This window comes from Solanum lycopersicum, chromosome 4 (assembly GCF_036512215.1).
Source record: "Solanum lycopersicum chromosome 4, SLM_r2.1".
Taxonomy (NCBI): domain Eukaryota; kingdom Viridiplantae; phylum Streptophyta; class Magnoliopsida; order Solanales; family Solanaceae; genus Solanum; species Solanum lycopersicum.
The window spans coordinates 61,704,472-61,727,116 of record NC_090803.1 but is presented as its reverse complement, the minus strand read 5'-3'; the positions used below and the strand labels follow the sequence as shown (position 1 = coordinate 61,727,116).

General features: G+C 39.7%; 2 protein-coding genes across 2 annotated transcripts; one reads left to right on the top strand and one right to left on the bottom strand.

The window, feature by feature from the left end:
• Positions 1-1,926: 1,926 nt before the first annotated feature.
• Positions 1,927-4,974, top strand: LOC138348218 (uncharacterized). The gene has a single exon (XM_069296846.1). It carries the CDS (start codon positions 1,927-1,929, stop codon positions 4,972-4,974), a length of 3,048 nt encoding a protein of 1,015 aa, XP_069152947.1.
• Positions 4,975-17,340: 12,366 nt separating this feature from the next.
• LOC101250397 (uncharacterized) lies at positions 17,341-19,544 on the bottom strand. Its single transcript, XM_004237849.5, has 2 exons — positions 18,638-19,544; positions 17,341-18,428 (listed from the first exon to the last, which is right to left on the bottom strand). The coding sequence occupies exons 1-2, from the start codon at positions 18,903-18,905 to the stop codon at positions 17,692-17,694; spliced, it is 1,005 nt and encodes a 334-aa protein (XP_004237897.1). The 5' UTR covers positions 18,906-19,544; the 3' UTR covers positions 17,341-17,691.
• Positions 19,545-22,645: the final 3,101 nt, after the last annotated feature.

The following is a 22,645-nucleotide window of genomic DNA, read 5'->3' as shown; positions in this document are numbered from 1 at the left end:
AGCTGGATATGTTGACGAATATAAGACATGGTTGCATAATAATTTGCATGGTGTAGTGGATCCGACACCACGCACAAGTCGGAAAATCGAAGACGTGGAGGCAAGGCTTCAGATTCACGCGTACCATTTTCAGCAAGAGTGGGACCGAAGGGAGCAGGAATTCTATAAGAAAGAACAGGAATTTCAACAAAAAGAGCAAGCATACCAACTCCGGGAATTAGAAAATCAGAAAGTTTTGGCCCTAATGTCACAAGAATTAGCTGACACAAGGACTTGTCTAATGCGTTTGGACACTATTTTGGATGAGCAGATGAACACCTTACAGGCCGTACCAACATCTTCCAAAGCTGCGTTCGCTGAGCCATACGTGTTCACCAGCAAGTGCATTATCCGAGAAGAAGTGGAGAAGGCCAGAAGAGGAGCTGGATCATCAACCCTTTAACTCCCTTGCGTGGGATTGATTTTATATATGTATTTGCATTGCATCCCATTCCCAAGATGTATCCCGTTTGATTTTGATTGTGTAATGAACGCTATGACATCTAGTGAAATTTGTTTCGGGGGTACAATTACTTGTTTAAATGGCGCAATACATCCTTCAGATCGCTAGGCCTACCCTTGGCACAAAGGGTCACATGCATGTTTAGGACACGATATATTTGTTTAAATGTTTATGTGTTATGTTGCTTTGAATGAGGATATCGTAGACCCACTCCTAGCCAAAATTCAAAAGAGTATACAGAAGCCAACATTACAAATGTCCGACCAAAATTCCCGAGTCTCAAGTTTCTCACACAAAATCCATACCATAAATCCTAAATACTGCTCTATCATCTCAGGAATGTCGAATCACCGCTATGGACAAAGGCAAGAACGTCCAGACGGAGCTCACTGAGGAGGAATTGCGAAGAAAAATCGAGCGAGTTACTCGAGAGATTCAGAAGGTTAAGGAGGAAGGGCTCAAAGTAGACATGACCACGGCGATCTACAAAGCTGCGGTCACGACCTTGGATGAAGATCTGGCGTCACAGATAAAAAGAAAGAAGGAGGTCGAGATGGAAACTGAAAGCCTAAGGAAAAGGTTGAACTTGCTTCGTTTGGAGATACACGAAGGAAAGGCGAGAGAGGCGAAGGTAGATATCGAGACTGCTGTGTTGTTGGCCAGAAGCGCGGCGCTCGACGAGGAATTGGCGACCCATAGCAACTCAAAGGGCGGAAAATACCTCGCCCATGATCGGGGAGCAGATAACAGTGGCCCCGACCGTGAAGTGACTGAGGAGGATGATGAAGAAGAAATCGTCTACAAGCCTCCATTTTCGACTGTCTGAAAGGAAAGGAATGACGCAGCCACAAGACAAGAAATCTCCGAATGTGGTCTTCTAGAAATCTCAATGTTGTGTTTCAATTCCCTTGTAATCACAACGAAAGAATGAATGGAAAATTTTCATCCTAAAATCCGAACTACGTTGGGCCTGAATTCTCCCCGTGAGATACGTAGGCAGCCTTCTCGGCCCGACCCCTATCACAGAAAATTTTCATTCTCCTCCATGTTTCGGAGATACGAAGATAAGATCAACGGACGTCGCAAAGCAGCTGCAAGAAGACCATAGCTCAACGTGATTCAGATTTCCCAAGATAGCGCCAAATAAACAAATTCCTGTTTGTTCAAAATATATATCCGTCCTTATTTGTGGGTTAAGATATCCTCAAACAAAACGACTTGTGTGTTTATCTGTTTTATGTGCGATATTATGCATTTTGTACTCTAGATATGCACTAACAAATTTGCCTTTGAGTTGTTTTTACCTCTCAGGTACCTTTTACTGATCTGTGTCGATAAAGCTGGCAGATCATCCTTACTTCACCAGGTCAAAAGGTCCTACAAATTCCTTCCCTCGATCAAATTCAGACAAAGGAAAAACAATTATGGGAGACAACAATGACGAAGGGCGTCTTACTGACGTTGTGGTGGCTCAGCCCACTGTAGTGGAACAGAACGAATTGATCATGCAACTGATGCAACAGATTGCTGAAATGAAAGTTGAAATGCAACGGAGACAGGATGCGCCTCCACCTGGATTTGGTACTAATATTGCTGATGCAAGACCTCCGGTCTACTTCCCTTCATCAAACATAGATCCAACTCAGAACCAGCCTTCCACACCTGTGCATAATCCGTCTGTGATTGACCTGACAACCCAAAACCCTCAATACGCTTCAGCATCTTACCAAACTCCTTCACCTCTTCTAAATAACCACCCTCAAATACCACCCCATCCTCAGAATACTCAAACTGCCCCACCGCCACAAAATCAAAACCAAACTCAAACTGCCTTCAATACCCAAGCATTTCATCCGCATTTGAGCCAGAACACCAATCCTCAGGCCTACCCACAGAACTACCAGACCGCCCAAAACGTTCCAAGTCCCTCTATAGCTCCACCCCTCCCCAAAAGAGCCACCTTCCAAGTTCCCGTTCCTGCCGAGCACGAGGTGCACGATTCTGAGTTGGATCACTATGAAGAACAGGAAAGAGAATGGAAGGCGAAAGAAGAAGTGAAGATCGATATAAAGGAAGAAATCAAAAGGGCTATGAAAGAGCTACAGTGCATCCCAGACGCCGTCGGACTTAACTACGCAGAATTGTGCATCCATCCAGATTTGAACCTTCCCGAAGGTTTTAAAATTCCGAAGTTTGACACCTTCGGAGGAGTGGGCAATCCTATGGCGCATTTGAGAGCGTATTGTGACCAGCTCGTGGGAGTTGGCAGGGATGAGGCCTTGTTGATGCGGCTTTTCAGCCGAAGTCTGTGTGGGGAGGCCCTCGAGTGGTTTACTTCACATGAAACCAGGCAGTGGCCCAGTTGGAATGCACTGGCTAAGGACTTCATTGACCGATTCGCCTACAATGTTGAAATAGTGCCCGATCGGTATTCTCTAGAGAAGATGAAGCAGAAACCAACTGAAAGCTATAGGGAATTTGCCTATAGGTGGAGGAAAGAAGCGGCGAGGGTAAGGCCACCCATGACCGAGAAAGAGATTGTGGAAGTGTTCGTGCGGGTACAGGAGCCTGAGTACTATGATCGAATCATGTTGCTGGTCGGAGCTAAATTCGCTGAGATAGTCAAAGGTTGTGAGACTATCGAAGATGGTCTAAAATCGGGGAAGATAGCCCGTGTATCTGCGTCGCCTGGGTCTTCAGGATTGATAAGAAAGAGAAGAGATGAAGTCGCCGCTGTCTCGTATGGGGGAAGAAAAACCCCTAGAAACCCGTCACATTTCCAAGATCGTTCCAGGCCTTCCCCAAAGTCTCACCGATCCTACTACCCACAACCCAATCATCCTAATAACCACAATACTGTCCCCACCTATCAGAATGCTCAAATTTCGTCGTACCAAAGTCCACCCTCTAATCTCCAAAATTTTTCTCCCATATACCCAAATTACCCTCAACCATACCAGATCCCATCCCCTTATCATAATATTGCTCCCAACTGTGCAAACGTACAGTCGAGCTACCGACCACCTCCGTCCACTTATCAAGTCCAAGCTCCATTATACCAGGACCCCCTCCCGAATTACCAAGCTACAATGCCAAATTTCCAGGCAAACCCTTATCCCCGGGGCCAAGCTCCTCGTACAAATACCCAAAATTATCAGCGGGTGCCTCCCCCTCGGCAAAGCAGTTATGATACTTCCCGTCCGAGATCTGAAAAAAGGCCTTCAAGGAACTTTACCACACTTGCTGAAAGCCGGACCAAACTATTTGAGAGGCTAGCCGCAGATGGATACATCCACCCTGTGGGGCCCAAACCCGGGGATGTCAACTCAAAGTTCTACAGGCCAGATCAAAGGTGTGCTTATCATTCCAACAGTGTTGGACATGACACGGAAGATTGCATCAACCTCAAGCACAAAATCCAAGACCTGATCGATCAGGAGGTAGTTTCTCTTCAACCGGCGGTGCCAAACGTCAACACAAATCCGTTGCCGAATCATGGAGGTGACAACCTTAATATGATTGAAACGGATGAAGACGGGTGTGGAACAAAGATGATTACCCCTATTATGCATGAGGACTTGGAAAGGGCTGTCGCTTCTTTAAGCGTCAAAGAAAGGAGGAAGTTTGTTATTCTGACACCTGCAAAGGCTGTTGCCTTGGTACCTTCGAAAACCCTCGTTAAGCCCAAATTTGTCATTGAAACTGCCGTGGCCCAAGGCAGGACCAGGTCCGGAAGGTGCTACACTCCTAATGAGCTTGCTCTCGGAGGACAGAAGAAGGACCATGCTAAGAGGCCGATAAGCGAGGGGGAAGCAGAAGAATTCTGGAGAAGGATGCAACCGAAGGACTATTCCATCGTCAAACATTTAGAGAAGACTCCGGCTCAGATCTCCGTGTGGGCCCTGCTGATGAGCTCTCAGTCCCACAGGCAAGCCTTAATGAAAGCTCTTGATGATACATACGTACCCTCAGGTACAAGTAGTGATAACGTGGCCGCTATGATTCATCAAGTCATTCGGGGGCACCGAATCAGCTTTTGTGACGATGAGTTGCCGGTCGAAGGAAGATCCCACAACAAAGCGCTACACATTACCGTGATATATCGCGGAAAGGTTGTCAACTGTGTTTTGGTAGATGATGGGTCCGGTTTGAATATTTGCCCATTGTCGACGTTGAGGCAACTAAATTTTGACCTTGGGAAATTGGAGCAGAATCAGGTCAATGTAAGGGCATTTGATGGTGTGCAAAGAGACACCTTAGGGGCTGTGACTTTGACCCTTCAAATGGGCCCCGCAGAGTTCAGTGCGCAATTCCAAGTATTGGACATAGACACTAGCTACAACCTTCTTTTGGGAAGACCGTTTATCCACATGGCTGGAGCCGTCCCCTCTACTCTCCATCAGATGATGAAGCTTGTATGGAAAAATGAAGAGTTAGTGATTCACGGCGAGGGAAGTCGCTCGGGCAAGTAGGTGTCGGTCATTGATGAGATGCCGCGAGGCGCAGACTTTTACACAGTGGAGCTGGTGAATGCCACCAACGAAGATTTGGCCCTCAACTCCATGCCAACCGTGTACAAAATGATAGCCACGGTGATGCGGCAAAATGGGTTCGAGCCAGGTTTCGGATTGGGAAGAGATTCCCAAGGAATTATTGAGCCTGTTCCGGTCCTTGCTCAGGGATCAAAGTATGGTTTGGGGTACATCCCCACAGATGATGATAGGAAGGTAAAGAGGAGAAGGGATCAAGAGTTGACTAAGCCGATCCCGCATCTCTATCACTCCTTTCCAGTTCGGGAGCATGCCGAGCCTGAAGACGACGGGGAAGGAATCTGTGACCTGTTCAAGGAGATCAATGCCGTCATAGAGGAGGAGGCGGAGCCAGCTAGCTTTCGTGATGCTGAACCGGGGGAGATGCTGAAGAATTGGACGTCCACACCAATCCTGATGTCCCGGACTTTTGGGTAGAAAGGAATTATTTTGTGCATGCCAAAATTGGTGGTCGTTCGGAAGAGGCCCGAGACCCACCATTTCTGCATTTTCTTGATTTTGAATTTTGTTATGATTGTTTAAAGGGCGACATGGCCTTGTGCCATGACCCAACTTTGCATTTTGATTCAATTTAAATGAAAGCCTCCTTATTTTGACTTTGTTCATTCGATTGCTTGTTATATTTTACTCTTCTAATTTTGTCTGTTTATGATTTCAGTAACGTAAGTTACAAACCTGCCAACATCATGTCATGTCATAAGCTAAATGAACAAAATGAGGCAAATGACGACGAGGCTGACGACTACGGCGAAGAAAGTGGGGAACCAGACTATGTAGTAGAAGAGTTTCGACAGTTCGAGAATCAACATAAACCGAATCTGGAGGAAACAGAGACGGTAAATTTGGGAGACTCAGAATGTGTCAAAGAGGTTAAGATCAGCACTCACCTGAATGAAACTCAGAAGGAGAGCCTGATTCATTTGCTTGCCGAATACAGCGATGTGTTTGTTTGGGAGGTCGGTGACATGCAGGGGTTGAGTACTGATGTCGTATCTCATAAGCTGCCTATCAACCCAGGGTTCGAGCCAGTGAAGCAAAAGACTCGGAAATTCAAGCCTGAATTGAGTTTGAAGATTAAGGAGGAAATCACCAAGCAGATAGAGTCCCGGTTGGTAGAAGTAACGCAATATCCCACCTGGTTGGCGAATGTCGTTCCGGTCGCCAAGAAAGATGGAAAAATCAGGATTTGCGTTGATTACAGAGATCTCAACAAGGCTAGTCCAAAGGATAATTTCCCGTTGCCAAATATCCATATTCTGATTGATAACTGTGCCAAACATGAGATGCAGTCATTTGTGGATTGTTACGCGGGTTATCACCAGATTCTGATGGATGAAGAAGACGCGGAGAAAACGGCCTTCATCACACCTTGGGGGGTATATCACTACAGGGTGATGCCTTTTGGGCTCAAAAACGCCGGTGCCACTTACATGAGAGCCATGACGACTATCTTTCACGACATGATTCACAAGGAAATTGAAGTGTACGTGGACGACGTCATAATTAAATCCCGCGAGAGTTCGGATCATTTGACACACCTGCAAAAATTCTTTGAACGTTTGTGTAGGTACAACTTGAAGCTAAATCTCGCCAAATGTGCTTTTGGAGTCCCAGCTGGGAAATTGTTAGGGTTTATAGTCAGCAGAAGAGGTATTGAGCTCGACCCTTCCAAGATTAAAGCAATTCAGGAGTTACCTCCGCCAAAAACGAGAAAAGAGGTGATGAGTTTCTTGGGGAGGTTAAACTATATCAGCCGGTTTATAGCACAATCGACAGTGGTATGTGAGCCTATCTTCAAGTTGCTAAAGAAAGATGCCCCAACTAAGTGGACTGAGGAGTGCCAGACCGCTTTCGACGCTATCAAGAGCTACTTGTCTAACCCACCAGTATTGGTTCCTCCGCGAGAAGGGAGTCCTTTGTTGCTGTATTTATCTGTCTCAGATAACGCCTTTGGATGCGTACTTGGTCAACACGACGAGACAGGGAAGAAGGAAAAGGCTATCTACTACATCAGCAAGAAATTTACTCCGTACGAGTCTCGTTACACTTTGCTGGAAAGAACATGCTGTGCTCTGACGTGGCTTGCCCAGAAGCTGAGGCACTACCTATCGTCGTATACTACATATCTTATCTCCAGGATGGATCCGTTGAAGTATATTTTCCAGAAAGCGATGCCGACCGGGAAGCTGGCCAAATGGCAAATGCTGTTAAGTGAGTTTGACATCGTGTACGTGACTCAAAAGGCAATAAAAGCACAAGCTTTGGCTGATCATCTTGCGGAAAATCCCGTTGATGAAGAGTATGAACCTCTCAAGACATATTTTCACGATGAAGAAGTGTCATTTGTGGGTGAAGATATCTCTGAAGTTTATCCAGGTTGGAGATTATTCTTCGATGGAGCGGTGAATCACCAGGGTAAAGGTGTTGGAGCAGTCTTGGTATCAGAATCTGGTCAGCACTATCCTATGGCGGCTAAGCTACGGTTCGACTGCACAAACAACATGGCTGAGTATGAAGCTTGCATTCTCGGTTTGAAAATGGCCGTTGACATGAATGTTTACGAGTTACTGGTTATTGGAGATTCAGACCTCTTGATCATTAGGTTCAAGGAGAATGGGCTGTGAATAACCCAAAGATTGTACCTTATGTACAATATGTGCAAAACCTGTGTAAAAGGTTTCGCAAGATTGAGTTCAGACATACTCCCCGAATACAGAATGAATTAGCTGATGCTCTTGCCACCATCGCTTCAATGATCAAACATCCGGATATTGATTACATCGACCCGCTGGATATAGATTTGAAGGAGCATCCAGTCCATTGTTCACACGTGGAATCAGAACCAGATGGTTTGCCTTGGCATTTCGACATAAAGAGGTACTTGGAGTCTGGGACATATCCAGAAGACGCCACATCTAATCAAAAGAAGTCGATACGTCGTATGGCTCTTAATTTCTTTTTGAATGGAGAAGTCCTTTACAGGAGGACTCCAGATTTGGGTCTTTTGAGATGCGTGGATGCTGCTGAAGCCGTGAGGCTTATTGAACAGATACATGCTGGAGTCTGTGGCACACATATGAACGGGCTTACCTTGGCAAGAAAAGTCCTTCGAGCCGGTTACTTCTGGATGACTATGGAGAACGACTGTTGCAAATTCGTGCAAAAATGCCATAAATGTCAAGTGCACGGAGATTTGATAAGGGTGCCACCTCACGAACTCAATGCTATGAGTTCACCTTGGCCATTTGTAGCTTGGGGAATGGATGTCATCGGCCCTATAGAACCGGCCGCTTCCAATGGACACAGATTTATTTTGGTTGCCATCGATTATTTCACCAAATGGGTGGAAGCAGCCTCTTACAAATCGGTAACCAAGAAAGTGGTGGCCGACTTTGTCCGCAACAATTTGATCTGCCGATTTGGAGTTCCAGAATCCATCATCACTGATAACGGTGCAAATCTCAACAGTCATCTGATGAAAGAGATATGTGAACAATTTAAGATTATCCACCGAAGGTCAACTGCTTATCGCCCTCAAATGAACGGAGCTGTAGAGGCCGCCAACAAGAACATCAAGAAGATTCTGAGGAAAATGATTGACAAGCAGCGGGGTTGGCATGAAATGTTGCCATATGCTCTACTGGGTTATCGAACGACGGTCAGAACATCAACTGGGGCTACTCCATACTTGCTAGTATACGGAACAGAAGCAGTCGTACCTGTTGAAGTCGAGATACCGTCACTGAGGATCATCCAAGAAGCTGAGCTAAGTAATGCTGAGTGGGTTAGCAAACGGATTGATCAACTAGCCTTGATTGATGAAAAGAGGATGGTTGCTGTTTGCCATGGCCAGTTGTATAGACAAAGAATGACTCGCGCTTTTCACAAAAGAGTAAGAGCCAGAAATTTTGAAGTTGGTCAGTTGGTTCTTAAGCGTATTTTTCCTCATCAAGACGAGTACAAGGGAAAGTTCGCACCAAACTGGCAAGGTCCTTACATGGTCCGCAAAGTACTATCTGGAGGTGCTTTAGTCTTGTCAGAGATGGATGGCGCTGTGTGGCCCAAACCTATCAACTCAGATGCTGTCAAGAGATATTACGCGTGAAGTTCGTTTTGCATTTCCCATCATTTACTTGTAATCTTCTGTTTGCTTGTATTTGTTCGAATTTGAATTCTTATCCCTCTTGTAACGAACTACGTCTGACCTGAATTCTCGAGAACGAGATACGTAGGCGGCCTATGTCGGCTTCGGTCAACCCATTTATTCCCCTTGATTATTCCTTTGTGTTGGAACTACGTTTGACCTGATTCCTGATTCAACGGGATACGTAGGCGCCACAACGGCTCGGTCATATACCCAGAAGATTTCCATTTCTCTCCATAGTGGAAACTGGGACAGAAGTTTTGAGAGGATCTCAAAAATTCATTTGAAGTTGGACTTCTTTAACAAGTCAAAACAGAAGACCAAAATTCTAAGACCTGAACTACGTTCGACCTGAATTCTCAAGAATGAGATACGTAGGCGGCCTTTGTCGGCTTCGGTCGGTTTCTTTGTAAATTTTATTCTTGTTAACCTTTAAGGGGAACTACGTTTGACCTGATTCCTGCCTCAACGGGATACGTAGGCGCCACAAGGGCTCGGTCATATCTCTCGTAAGATTTCTATTTCCCCCTTCTACAATAGAAACTGGGACAGAATTTTTGAGAGGGACTCAAAAATTCTCCAGAAGGAACCTTCTCCTCAGCGGATCAAACTAAAGACATTTCGAGTTTGCGACTGGGACAGAATTTTTGAGATCTTCTCAAAAATTCTGAGATCTGTTCGGTTACAATGGAAAGATGAGCAAGATACTAAACTGGGACAGAAATTTTGAGGATGGCCTCAAAATTTCGTCATGGGACTTCCCCACGAGTCCGGAATGCCTCTGAAATTCATTCGACAAGCGTCGGACTCAAAGAAGCTCGTTAAGCCTGACATGACATGACTTGGCATTGACTTTTTCGAGATACTATTTCTTAAAAAATTTCTTGCTTCTCTTAAAAAAAATTTCCCCATTATATTTCATCTGTTTTGGCATAAGATATTTTCTTATCTATCAAGAGTCGGGAAATCGGGAAATCAACCGAGGACGTCAAGACAAGGAGCAAACAATCGAAGGGATCGACACAGATCAGTATATTTAAAACTGACAATTTTTCTGTGGATGCAGGTTTATAGCTTCACTTCGAAATCGACCGAATTCTTCCGACTGATGAATACGGAGAAGGAGAAAACTATCTCCAAAGCCGGTGATTTTATTGAAAGCAAGAAGCATTTCATATCTTTATGCCAAGATGCTTGTGAATGTATTTGTTTATTTCAAGCCATTCCCTAATACATGAAATTTACAAAGTGCCTGGCCAGATTCAAAGGTGGATCAAAAGGGAATCTCAGCAAAGATTTCACGATTTCTATAGAAGACGCTATTTGCATTGCGTTATCAAAGCAAGATGATTATTGTCGATCAAGACAATGCATTACCTCAGAAGAGAGAGCTATGCAATTATTATTTTTATCAGTATCGATCAAGTCGATATATTATTTGGAGGTCGTCTTGCCGTTACTATTCACGGGGCAATATAAATAATTATGCGTGACGAGAAGATTTCATGCCTCGTCAAAATTTATACATCGCGAGAAGAATTTATGCCTCGCTGGAATTCATGCATCGCGGAATCATGCATCGCGGAAATCATGCATCGCGAGTCAATAATCATGCATGACGAGAAGATTTCATGCCTCGTCGAAATTTATACATCGCGAGAAGAATTTATGCCTTGCTGGAATTCATGCATCGCGGAATCATGCATCGCGAGTCAATAATCATGCATGACGAGAAGATTTCATGCCTCGTCGAAATTTATACATCGCGAGAAGAATTTATGCCTCGCTGGAATTCATGCATCGCGGAATCATGCATCGCGAGTCAATAATCATGCATGACGAGAAGATTTCATGCCTCGTCGAAATTTATACATCGCGAGAAGAATTTATGCCTCGTCGAAATTTATACATCGTGAAAAGAATTTATGCCTCGCTGGAATTCATGCATCGCGGAAATCATGCATCGCGAGTCAATAATCATGCATGACGAGAAGATTTCATGCCTCGTCAAAATTTATACGTCGCGAGAAGAATTTATGCCTCGCTGGAATTCATGCATCGCGGAATCATGCATCGCGGAAATCATGCATCGCGAGTCAATAATCATGCATGACGAGAAGATTTCATGCCTCGTCAAAATTTATACGTCGCGAGAAGAATTTATGCCTCGCTGGAATTCATGCATCGCGGAAATCATGCATCGTGAGTCAATAATCATGCACGACGAGAAGATTTCATGCCTCGTCAAAATTTATACATCGCGAGAAGAATTTATGCCTCGCTGGAATTCATGCATCGCGGAATCATGCATCGCGGAAATCATGCATCGCGAGTCAATAATTATGCACGACGAGAAGATTTCATGCCTCGTCAAAATTTATGCACGACGAGAAGAATTCATGCCTCGTCAAAATTTGCACATCGCAAGAAGATTTTATTCCTCGCTGAAAGTTATGCATCGCGAGAAGATTCATATCTCGCAGGAATTTACGTATCGCGGGAAGATATTCATGACCCGCAAGAAGACGTACTTGGATAAAGAAAGAGCAATACTCATCCATTGGCCTCGACTGCATTATGTTATTTCTTATAAAAATAAACATCATGGAGAGCATCGAAGATGACAACGAAAGAAACATCAATATCGCATCAGCATTTATTTATTTATTTCGACATCAAGTATGGAATACATTGAAGATGATATTGCAAAACACAAGGCATAAGCTTTATTTGCTGGACGTCAGACCGATCGAGTCGACGTCGAACATGGAGGAGAACAATGAAGTGTCGACATGGTAAAAGACACTGTCTCCCATCCTAATTGCATTTTTTAAGCTGACGAGTTTTATCTCAGTCTTTGTCGAGAGCATCCAAAAGGATGAATTCTCCAAAAACCACAGGTGCGGACGACATCAAAAAGGATGCAGCACAACGTGGAACTTTTTCTTAGCAGCAAACTGGGACATAGTCCAAAGAGGAATGTCAAACTCTTAGGACGCGAGCAGAGGAGCGACTTCCACCACAATCGAACCACCCTCTCGAGGCTTACGGGTTTTTCTCTAGTTCTGTCAGTTTCTGTCTCGCTTCCGAAAGTTTTGTTTTATCAGAAGCAAGTTTCCAATCTGAGTGACAATACGCCAAAAGATTTGGAAATTATGTCCGTGTAAGTTCTTAATTATGGGTGTGAAGCGCGCCACATTCATGGCTAAGAGGTTACAAGCCTCTTTTTCATACTCGTTTAATGTGTCACTCGTCCAAAACCGAAGTTTAGCTAGCATAATAGTTTCCCTTTTCCACCGATCGAGTCGAACTACACACAGCCTGATTCCGAAGGTAAGGATATGTAGGCGGATTCAATGTTGAAAACTCGGCTGTAGTCCAACATTTCGCTCTCGAACTCTATTCTCGAGCATTTCAATACCTTCATAATCCGGTATCGAAGTGGCTTTGATTCTTTCAAAATCGTGCGATAAATCAATCTATTTGAACTACAAGTGGCCTGAACTCTCATATAGCCTGAGATATGTAGGAGACCCGTTTCAAGGGTTCGGCCATAATTCCTAAACCCTGTGTCGAATCCTTCCTTTAAAACGATTGGGGTTGATCAAAATTGGTTGGTCAATTTCATCTTCCTCGAGTTGCTTGCGTCAACCCGAGTAAAATGAGGGACAGTTGTTGACACCCAATTTTGACCCGCGTCGGTATGAGTTAATTGGTTTTATAAATCTTGCGAAAATAAGATAGATATATATATACATATATGTATATACATATATGTATATGTATATGTGTGTATCTTAAAAGCTTCCCTTCCTCCAGCCATTTCCCTTTTTGTTTATTTTCAGCCCACCCCATTTCTCTTCCCCTTTACCAGCCCAACGCCCAGGACCAATCTCCCTTTCTTCAGCAGCCCACCCTTCCAAATATCCCAGCCCACTTCTTCCCCATTCAGACGGCCCAAAACATTTAAATAAAAAAATTACCCTTCAACCCAGCCCCATACCCGCTCCGACCCAACACCTAATACCCGACCCGCGACCCCCTTCCCTTCCCTTCTTCCCCACACGACCCCATTCCCAGGAAGAACAGCACCCCCACGCGACCCCCTCCCCACGCTCTCTCCTCGCTCTCTCCCTTCCTCTTATCCTCTCCCCGCGTCTCCCCCACGCTCGCTCTCTCCTTCCCCTCTCGACAGAAACCCATAATTCCCCAGAAATCACGCGAAAAACAGAGAGACTCCAACAACCCCGCGTCTCTCCCCACACTCTTCTCCCTTCCCCTTCGCGTGAACGAGACGGAATGGCAGAAACCCATACCCTGTCAAGCAGGTCTGTGAAACGTCGCAGTCATCCTCGCCAGCACGCGACGTTTACCTTGTGGGGTTTGACCCAAAGGGATTTCAAATTTCGAACTCGAAAATAGGCCGAAACCGACCTCAAATCGAAGCCCTAACGTTTTCTATATAAACCCCCCACCCTAGACTGAATGGGGGGGAATTCTTGGTGAAAAAAAAAATTTCAGTTGAAAATTTGAGCAGTAAAAATCGTGAGTTAAGGATAATCGAGAATTTCTCATAGCGGTTCGAACAAGAAGAAACCATTTCGTCGAGAGTCGGTGTGACGTTCTAGTTCAAGCGTGCGAGGCGGAGGTGTGGTTTCGAGTTGGTTGGAGCATCGCTGTTGCTGCTCACCCGTCCCAGTTGCTGCTCGTAAACAGGTAAACCTCCCCTTCACGTAACTTTCTTCTCTTCTCGTTTCCAATGTGATGGATTAAGGGTTGAAAATTGTGTTGTACGTTGCTGGATGTTTTGTCGCTGTTAAATCGATATAATATGGTGTGAATTCTGGAGTTCGTTTGATTTATTTTTTATTTACATATAGAACTCGCACATTCTTGTATATTTCATTTGGTTGAATATGTTATTCGGTTGGAGCTAGAGGCTCGATGGCTTGATCAAAGACGACATTCTCTTATCTTCTTCATTAAGCATGTTTTTGTGTTAATATATTTGAATCTGAACTGGAGTTTAACATCCGATGTCTCATCCCTTTATTCTTTCACCTCAAGTTGAAAGAATGAATTAAGACATCAAAATTTGAGACTTCGCCTGTGGCATTTTGATTGTTTGAAGTTTGTGTTGCATTTGCGGCTCGTCTTAATGATTTTGTGGTTCAAAGATGATTCTCAAGTTCGATCTCTAGCATCAGTGTTGCATTATGTCTCGAATGCCTTTATGATATTCCCTACTATATCATTGCCATTATGTGGCTAAGTGTGCATCGATTTTGTTAAATTCTCAAGTTTTGTCCAGATTAGTGAAACTTCAAGTATAAAAATGGATTAATAACTCGACTAATTTAAGTTTTGTTATTTCTCTGTTCATCGTTGATCATTTTTCCTTAGTATGAGATTTCACTGCTTAATAGGATACAAGTATTGATTTAAGTTTAATGTTTTCTTTGGTTCCCTTGTCATGTTGTGATGCTTTAATATCTTATTCTTGCCTTAAGTTGCAGAATGTTGGCTTTGAATAATGGGCATGATAGTCAGTCTTTATTTGTTTGAAGCTGCAGAATGATTTAATTAAAATTAGCTTTCTGTTTATGGTGTTAAACATTTGCTTTATGTAGTAATTTTTTTCTTCTTTTTTTTTCCTCTCAAGTGTTGGCATGTAAGATATTGGCAACAATGTGACCCATTTGCTTGGATTTAATTTCCTCCTGTTGTGTTCCAAATTATTTTCGCTGACTAATTTGGTTCATGTCATCACTCAGCAATTTATTATTCGACTATGGCATAATTGTTCGAGTTGATGAAATATGTGTCCTTTGCTTGCCCAAGTTCATTAATTAGTCGTTTTAATCTTTATCGTTTTGTTTTTTTCTTACATAAACGCCCTTTGAATGAGTCATGAGGACTCTACTCTTGCATACCCTTGACTTCTCCATCGAGTCAAGCCCTGACACCGACGAGAAGATCTGAAGTTCGAGGAGTCGGAGAAATTTGAAGAAATGGACTAGGAGACTTCTTTAGTTTGTTTTTTCTTTATTTTTCATTTTTATTTGTAAAGGGCATAAGCCCTTGTCGTTTTTTTTATTATTTCTCGTATTTCATTATTTTGTATGTTTAGGTTAGGACAGGTGAATGGGTCAAAATCCAAAAACAGGTGGGTCCAAAACTCGGTCAAAGCGAACAGAACCCGAGTTTGGACCCAAAAGATCTCTCTCTCTCTTTACTATTCGTTTTACATGTTTGCTTGAATATCGTTAGTTAGGGTTAGAAACTCCAAACCCCATCGAAACGCCTTTCAATTTCTCAAACTTAAAACTAACTTCTAAATGATAATTTGTTTCAAATTCGTAAGGCTTGTTTAGATAAAACCTTAAGTAAGCTTAACTTCGAAATGGTTTTGTAAACTTACAAGATAAGCAACAAATACTTCAAAATTGTAAAGTTTGGCTAAATAAACTCTAATAAAAGTTCAACTAAAAGATTGCAAAAGTTAAAACAAATATAGTCAAATAAGTTAATCGCCGGAAAATCGTGTTTAAACGGAGTGTCTTAGGTGCCTTACACCTTCCTAAGACACTAATAGGAATCCCGAACCCCTTAAAATGTTTCAAAACAATTTTTCTGTTTAAGTTGTTTAGAAACGAAGTTTTCTTGATTTTTCTTAAAAATTAAGTGGCGACTCCTAAAAGCCTAAAAACAAACTCTTTTCGAAAATCACCCTTTTTCGACAAAACAATTCACTTCAATGACGGATTTAGATAGATATCTTACTCAAATCTCTTCTAGATAGTATCAAAAGTAAGAAATGAACTTTTTTCAACGTTTCAATTCTTTTTTATATATTATTTACTTGAAATTATTTGTATTTGCGATAAGTCAAATTTTAAAATTTAACTTTGCTGTACTACTTCCAAGAGAAACAACAAGAAGCTCAAGATTACTGGAGTAACCAAAGAAGATTTTGAGTAGACATAGACATGATTAGTTAATGACCCGAATGGAAATTCTCGATAATTAGTTAATAATTGGGTTAGAACTTTGATTAAATGATCATTCCATTTAATTATATACATAAATAAAAAGTTTGGTAAGCAAACTCAACTCAACTACGTATAATATAACCATGACATGCTAATACATACAATAACATCATCTACACATCGCCACATATACCAAATTATGTATATATATCAACTTTACATCTTTATATCAGCGTAAACAATTTCATTTACCTAAATCTCTTATCCAACAACTACTTTTGACAACTCCTAGCCATTTTGAAATATTCTTATATCAATTTTTTACTTTTTTTTAAGGCTGCTGGTGTTATCCCAACTTTTTTTTGCAATGACATTGACAATGTTACCCTTTGGGTAACCTAGTGATTTGAGCTAGAAACTTTCATATTGGAGTCTCAAGTTCGAAACCATTTTCAAACGAAAGCAAGGGGTTTCCTTCTGAGTCGAGCTCGTCGTGGTGCGGGTTACCTCTCCTATGTGATTTGCGAGCTATTTCATAGGAGCGAAGATTTTACCCTGTCCACACCCAAAGGATAGCGACTGAGTGTTTTTTTGGTGGATCTTTAGTTTGGAAAGAAGGTGAAGTTTTGTACACTTACTTGAGATTTGAATCAAATTTATTCAGATTTAACATATTATTCACATTAATTTTTTCAAAAAAATTGGTAAATATTGTTTAATTCAACTTTAGCATTTGTTTTTGTGTAAGAAAAATGAAATCACGGTAAATGCATTTGACAATCTAAAATAATCTCTCTTTCTCAATGCCATAAATAGAGACTAATTAAAAGTACTCCCTTAGCCTCACTTTAATTATCATTTTAGCTTTTTACTCCTCTTAAAAATAATAATTTAAAATAACTATTAAAAAAAAAAGTTTACTAAGTTATTCTTGACTAGTTTTTGCTCTTGAATAGAGTGCATACTAATTCAATGTTGAGAGTGTAGTTAGAAATAATTGTTAACTTTAGTCTTACTATTTTTAAAGCACTAACAATTACTTTAGTACAATTTTTTGTTAGAGCTAAAACGATAATTAAAATGGAACTGCCAAAAAAGTATTAAGAGAGGACTATAAAATACAAAACATTGGTCCATGAAATAACAAAACACAAATAATAGAAAAATTCTTTAGCAAAGTATACACAACGATTCCACACTCCCAAGAATCAAATAACAAAAGCTCGATTCTTTAAGAGTTGAGAATACCAACACAAATTCAAAGATAATTAACAAAATCCAAACACCAGAAAAATATATATAATGTTATACCAAGAAAATTATGTAAGTTTGAAAAAACAATGAGCTTGTATAGTTGATCTTGTAGGGTTGATCCGCTCTATTGCTCTTTCCTTGTGCCTATTTCGCTTCACATGTACAACCTTTGTAACTTCGTGTTATTTGGAAGACTGCAATTTCTTAACTAAACGCATAACGCGTTATATATATTTTGGATTTCTTCAATTATCTTTTCCAGCTTCGACTTTTCGATAATTGATCTCTAGCACCACCCACAACCCATGTCTCCTTTGCTATATCGGCTGAAAATTTGTGAAAATCGTTTCCATATCTCATAGCTACTAAGTTTTCCATTTCTTCCATTGTTGATTTCGCTTTCTTTTCTTCTTCATTGTCCTCGTCCTCTTCTTGTTGTTGTTGTTGTTGTTGTGTTTCTTGAAGCCAGCTTTTCGGGGGAGCAGAACGACAACGCATGAGTAAAAGTGCATTAGGTGGTGGCACACAAATAGGAACCTCATCATCATCTTCATCATCATTATCGCGCTCTGTTTTAGTGAGCTCTGTTTTCTGATTTTCATCTTGTAAAACCATGAACCACTTGGAGAATACAGTTTTTGAACCTTCTTCATCATCATCGTCTTCGCGATCATTTAAATCTCTACCCATTCGATTCGTTCCTCTTCGTTCTAATTCATCTTCATCGTCATCCTCCTCCTCGTCCTCGTCATCAGAAGTAATGTCATGAGTTGCTGTTGGAAATGAACCGAAGCATCGAAACTCAAACCTTATGTTACGAAGACATGTTAAGAATTGCATTACATCTTTCTTAATTCCAATTGCTTCCATCCAATTAGCACCCTTCTTCTTTTGAGCCTTTCTGTTGTGTAACTTCTCAATTTCTTCCATCACCGATTGCCAATTCTTGCATGAACTCCCCTGTTTTGGCCTTGCCTTTATTTGCCCTGCACACAAAAATCAGACTAAAAATTCAATCTTTTTTTTTCTTCTTCTTCAAAACATAAAATTTGCACTATTGAACTCATCCCTCTGAAATCTACGTTGTTCAGACTCTACAAAAATATTTATAATTAGAGCAAACAACATATAATTTTTTTATAACATAGAAACTGACTTTCTGAAAAAATAACTATTAGTTGAGTGAATAGAATACCCGCACAAGTGACTTTTGGTGAAGTGGGCTCAGAGATGATCTCAGAATTCTTGGATTTAGCCCAAAGTAGAGGACTAGATTGGGCTTGAACACCACCAATTCTGGTGCTAATTTTCTTGAGATCATGATTGTGGTGGCGTTTGCTTGAATCTGAATGTCTTGCTGGGCTACATATTGGTTTAGGCATAAGGGTTAAATGTGCTCTAGATGGAAAACATACTAAAAGATCTGTTGAAGGAGGTCCTTTCCCTCTTCTAGTACCTTTCATTCTCTTCTCACTTTCTTTCTATTCTTCTTGAAAATGTTGTTTAAGTTATTTGAGATCTTGGGGTTTGAAGTAGTGTTGGGATTATGATATTTGGGGAACTTTTTTTCTGAATCTTGTGCTTACAAGAATGAGTTTTTAAAAGAGAACCAAGGAAGGGGGAGGCAAAAGCTCTTTCTTTTTACGCGTATAAAATTTATGTGACCTAATTTGACTTGACACGTAACATATAAAAAAGCTTTTGAAAGATAAAATGACTATTTTAAAGTTAAATTGTTACTAAAGCTAACTAAACTGAAGGTGAGTTATATAAATTGGAAAAGATGAGATATTCCTTTTGTTTTGTTTTTTCACTTGGGGTTTGGATGTATATAGGAGTCCGACTAAATTTGGATTCACATTGAAAAGTTTTATATTAAAGGTAAAATACTCTCTCACAAAATAACTCTCTATCTAAATGACTCGGCCTGATATTCGAATTGTACATAGGAGTCTGACTAGATTTGGATTTATTCTGAAAAGTCCTATATTAAAAGTAAATCATTCTCTAAAAAAGACAACTCTCTACTTAAATGATTCGAACCCGATATCTATTGGTTAAACGCAGTATTACTTTCTGTTGATGTGCTTCTCTTTTTTTACAATATGTTTGATGGTGCATTTTTCTAATTATCCACCTTTTCTCTCTCTCTCTCTCTCTCAAATGGGGTCACAAGTGTGACCTTCCTTTCTTTCTTAGCTAGTTTCTACTTTTTCTCCAACCCCTTGCCTAACAACTAATTATTATTATTATAATAAATAAAGAAAGACCAAAATATAATTGAAGAAGGAAAAAAAAAGAATGTATAGCTCAAAGGGGATTAATAAAGAAATGAAAAAGTTTAGATGCCCACGAGCTTTGTTTCATGATCCAATCATTCCATCAACTTGTGAGACCACGCCAGCCAGCTTAGGCAAGGGTCATGCCATAGAGCTAATTGGCCACAAATCCATCCAACCAAATATATGCATATCCCAAAGTTCATTTGCTTAGAACAATTCCATTTTTGGAAAATAAAAATATTCGTTCGTTTCAATTTATATGTCTTATTTTTTGTTCAATCTGTTTCAAAACAAATATATTTCTATTTAGTATTTGATATGTCATATACATTTTCTTTTTGTTTTTCAAGATTATAAAATTGAGTAGTCAAAGTTATATATTTATTCGTGATAAGTCAAACTAAGATACGAAATGAAATAGAGAAAGAAAAAAGATGGACACCAACAAGAAAATAAGAGCAATAAAGTGATCTATGAAAAGGCATGTCAAATTGATTGAGAGGAGAAGTGCAATGGATGAGCACTGAGGCATCTTACTCCTTGGCCCTCTTTGCCTAGTTATTGCAATGATAGGGGAAAAAAGGAAGAGAACTTCATAGTGACACTTTAGTTATAATTGAACCAAATTACTTCTAAAAAATTGATAGATATTACATTCATTCTGTTTTATTAAGTTTATTATTTTTTGGCTATGTTATGTCTAGTACTAGTTACATTTACAAGGCTAATAAAAGAAAGTTCCCGAAGCGTCTATACTATATCAAAAATGATCTTTAGCAATAATTAATTAATGACAATAGTTAATTGTCGTTAAATATGTATTTTTAGTGACAAGTAACACTCTTTGTATTTCTTGAGCCAGCGTTGCATATTTTAAACTAGGGGTGGCTCGACAGTGTTAAAAAAAAAATATGTGCCTTAGGTCTCCAAATTTAAGGGGCCTTGTTTTTAATAATAATAGGTTATAAAGATATTAATTTATAACAAATATTAAATACTATTTGAGAAAAGAAGTAAAATTTTCATGAAAAATGAAGGAATTATAGAAGAAATTTGACATATTTGATGTACAATATCTCATGAAAAATAATTTAAAAATAAGAATGATTATATTATCAATTGAAAACTAGAAGAAATCAATTATATAAAATTATTAAAAATTCAAGTTTAAGGTCCCATTTAGTTTTTGTTTTAGGCCACTGATATGTTTGTCACTCTTGTTCTAACTCACCACAAAAAACACATTCTATATTAAATCATAACTTTTATACACTAACAACACTTAAAAGAACAATTTTATTATAAGATCGCCTGAAAAATAACTGTAACTAACCGTATATATTAGTTAGTGAGAGATCAAACGACTTGGTAAATTAGATAATTAACTTACTAGAACAAGTTTTGCTGTAGCATAGTATATTATAAGTTAAATCCTTCTTGGTAATACTTACAAACTTATTTTTTTTCACATAACAAAAGAGTTGTATCATTTTGGCAGATAATTATTTTTTAAAAATTCTTTTTGCTATTCTGAAAAGCTATGTCATTTTTTATGTTGATGAGATTTAGAAAAGAATGGGGGCCATTGGCCAAGCAAAAGAGATAGCCTAAAGTTGTGTCAAATATAATGCATGACATAAAGTTTCCAAAGTGGGAATTGGACTCAATTAGTGCATTTTATATGTGAGAACATGTAAGGTTGGCAGAAGATTTGAGTGGATGGAGAAGTTGAGTCATGAACAAGTGTTTCCCCATAGTTATTGCTGGGCAGAAAGGAGAACCCTAATATTCTTTCTTTATATATATATTATTAGGGTGTGTATATCCATCTCTTAGTCAACTACTACATCCTTTTTTTTTCTTTTTTTAAACTTCACGATAGTTTGCGGTCGCTGAATTTCGGTCACAACAGCTATATCTTCGGGTGAGCATTTTGTCGAAATCGAATAAATTTCTCACTATATAATAGCTTACAAACCACGCAGGAGATGTCGATCATATTAGACAAGTCAATACATATGTGACAGACTAAACTAGGTCATAAGTATTTAACTAGAATGTGGTGAAGTGAATAAGGTTACATCGTACGCGAATTCATATTAGTGTACAAAAACAGGAGGCTGGACGAAAAACTAAAACAAAAATATTTTATTTAAATTCTTAAAATATGATTAATTTTTGGATTCGAAAACTTCTCAACTTTAAAATTTTATTTTACAACTTAATGACATGTTCATGAGAACATACATATATTACCCCCCACCCAGTTTTATTTACATCAACTCGATCACTAAATATATATTAGTAAGTATGTTATGTCTAACATAATATTATCACTCAGTTAACATAATTAAATTAATATTACATCAAAAAGTTGTATAAATTAACTTTGCCAACCATTAATCAGTACATTTACTTTTACAGGCCCATCATTGTTGGCTTCTAAAACCTTATGTTTTTATTTTTTAGTTGCCACTAAAAAAAATAATGAAATTAGCTACCTGTAGCTAGTATTTTCTAAAATTTTATAAAATTAGTATAAACGTACTTCACAGTAACGTTTTAGGATATATTTTATTTTTTAAAAGCTGACGGCGTTAGATTGATATATTTTACTCACTGTAACGTTTTACTCCTAAAGCGTTACTCATAGTAACGTTTAGGAGTAAAATATTACTCAAAATAATGTTTTAGGAGTAAAACATTACTTACAATAACGTATATCAATCTATTGCTATTATTGCTGTTAGTTTTTAAAAAACAAAATATACCCTAAAACGTTATTGTGAAATACGTTTATACTAATTTTGTAAATTTTTAGAAGAATGCATTGTTTTGGTAAATTACTTTTATATAATGGCTTATTTTGATAAAAAAATTCGTAATCTTTTTCCCATGTTTTCTTGTTTGGCTACGCAGTT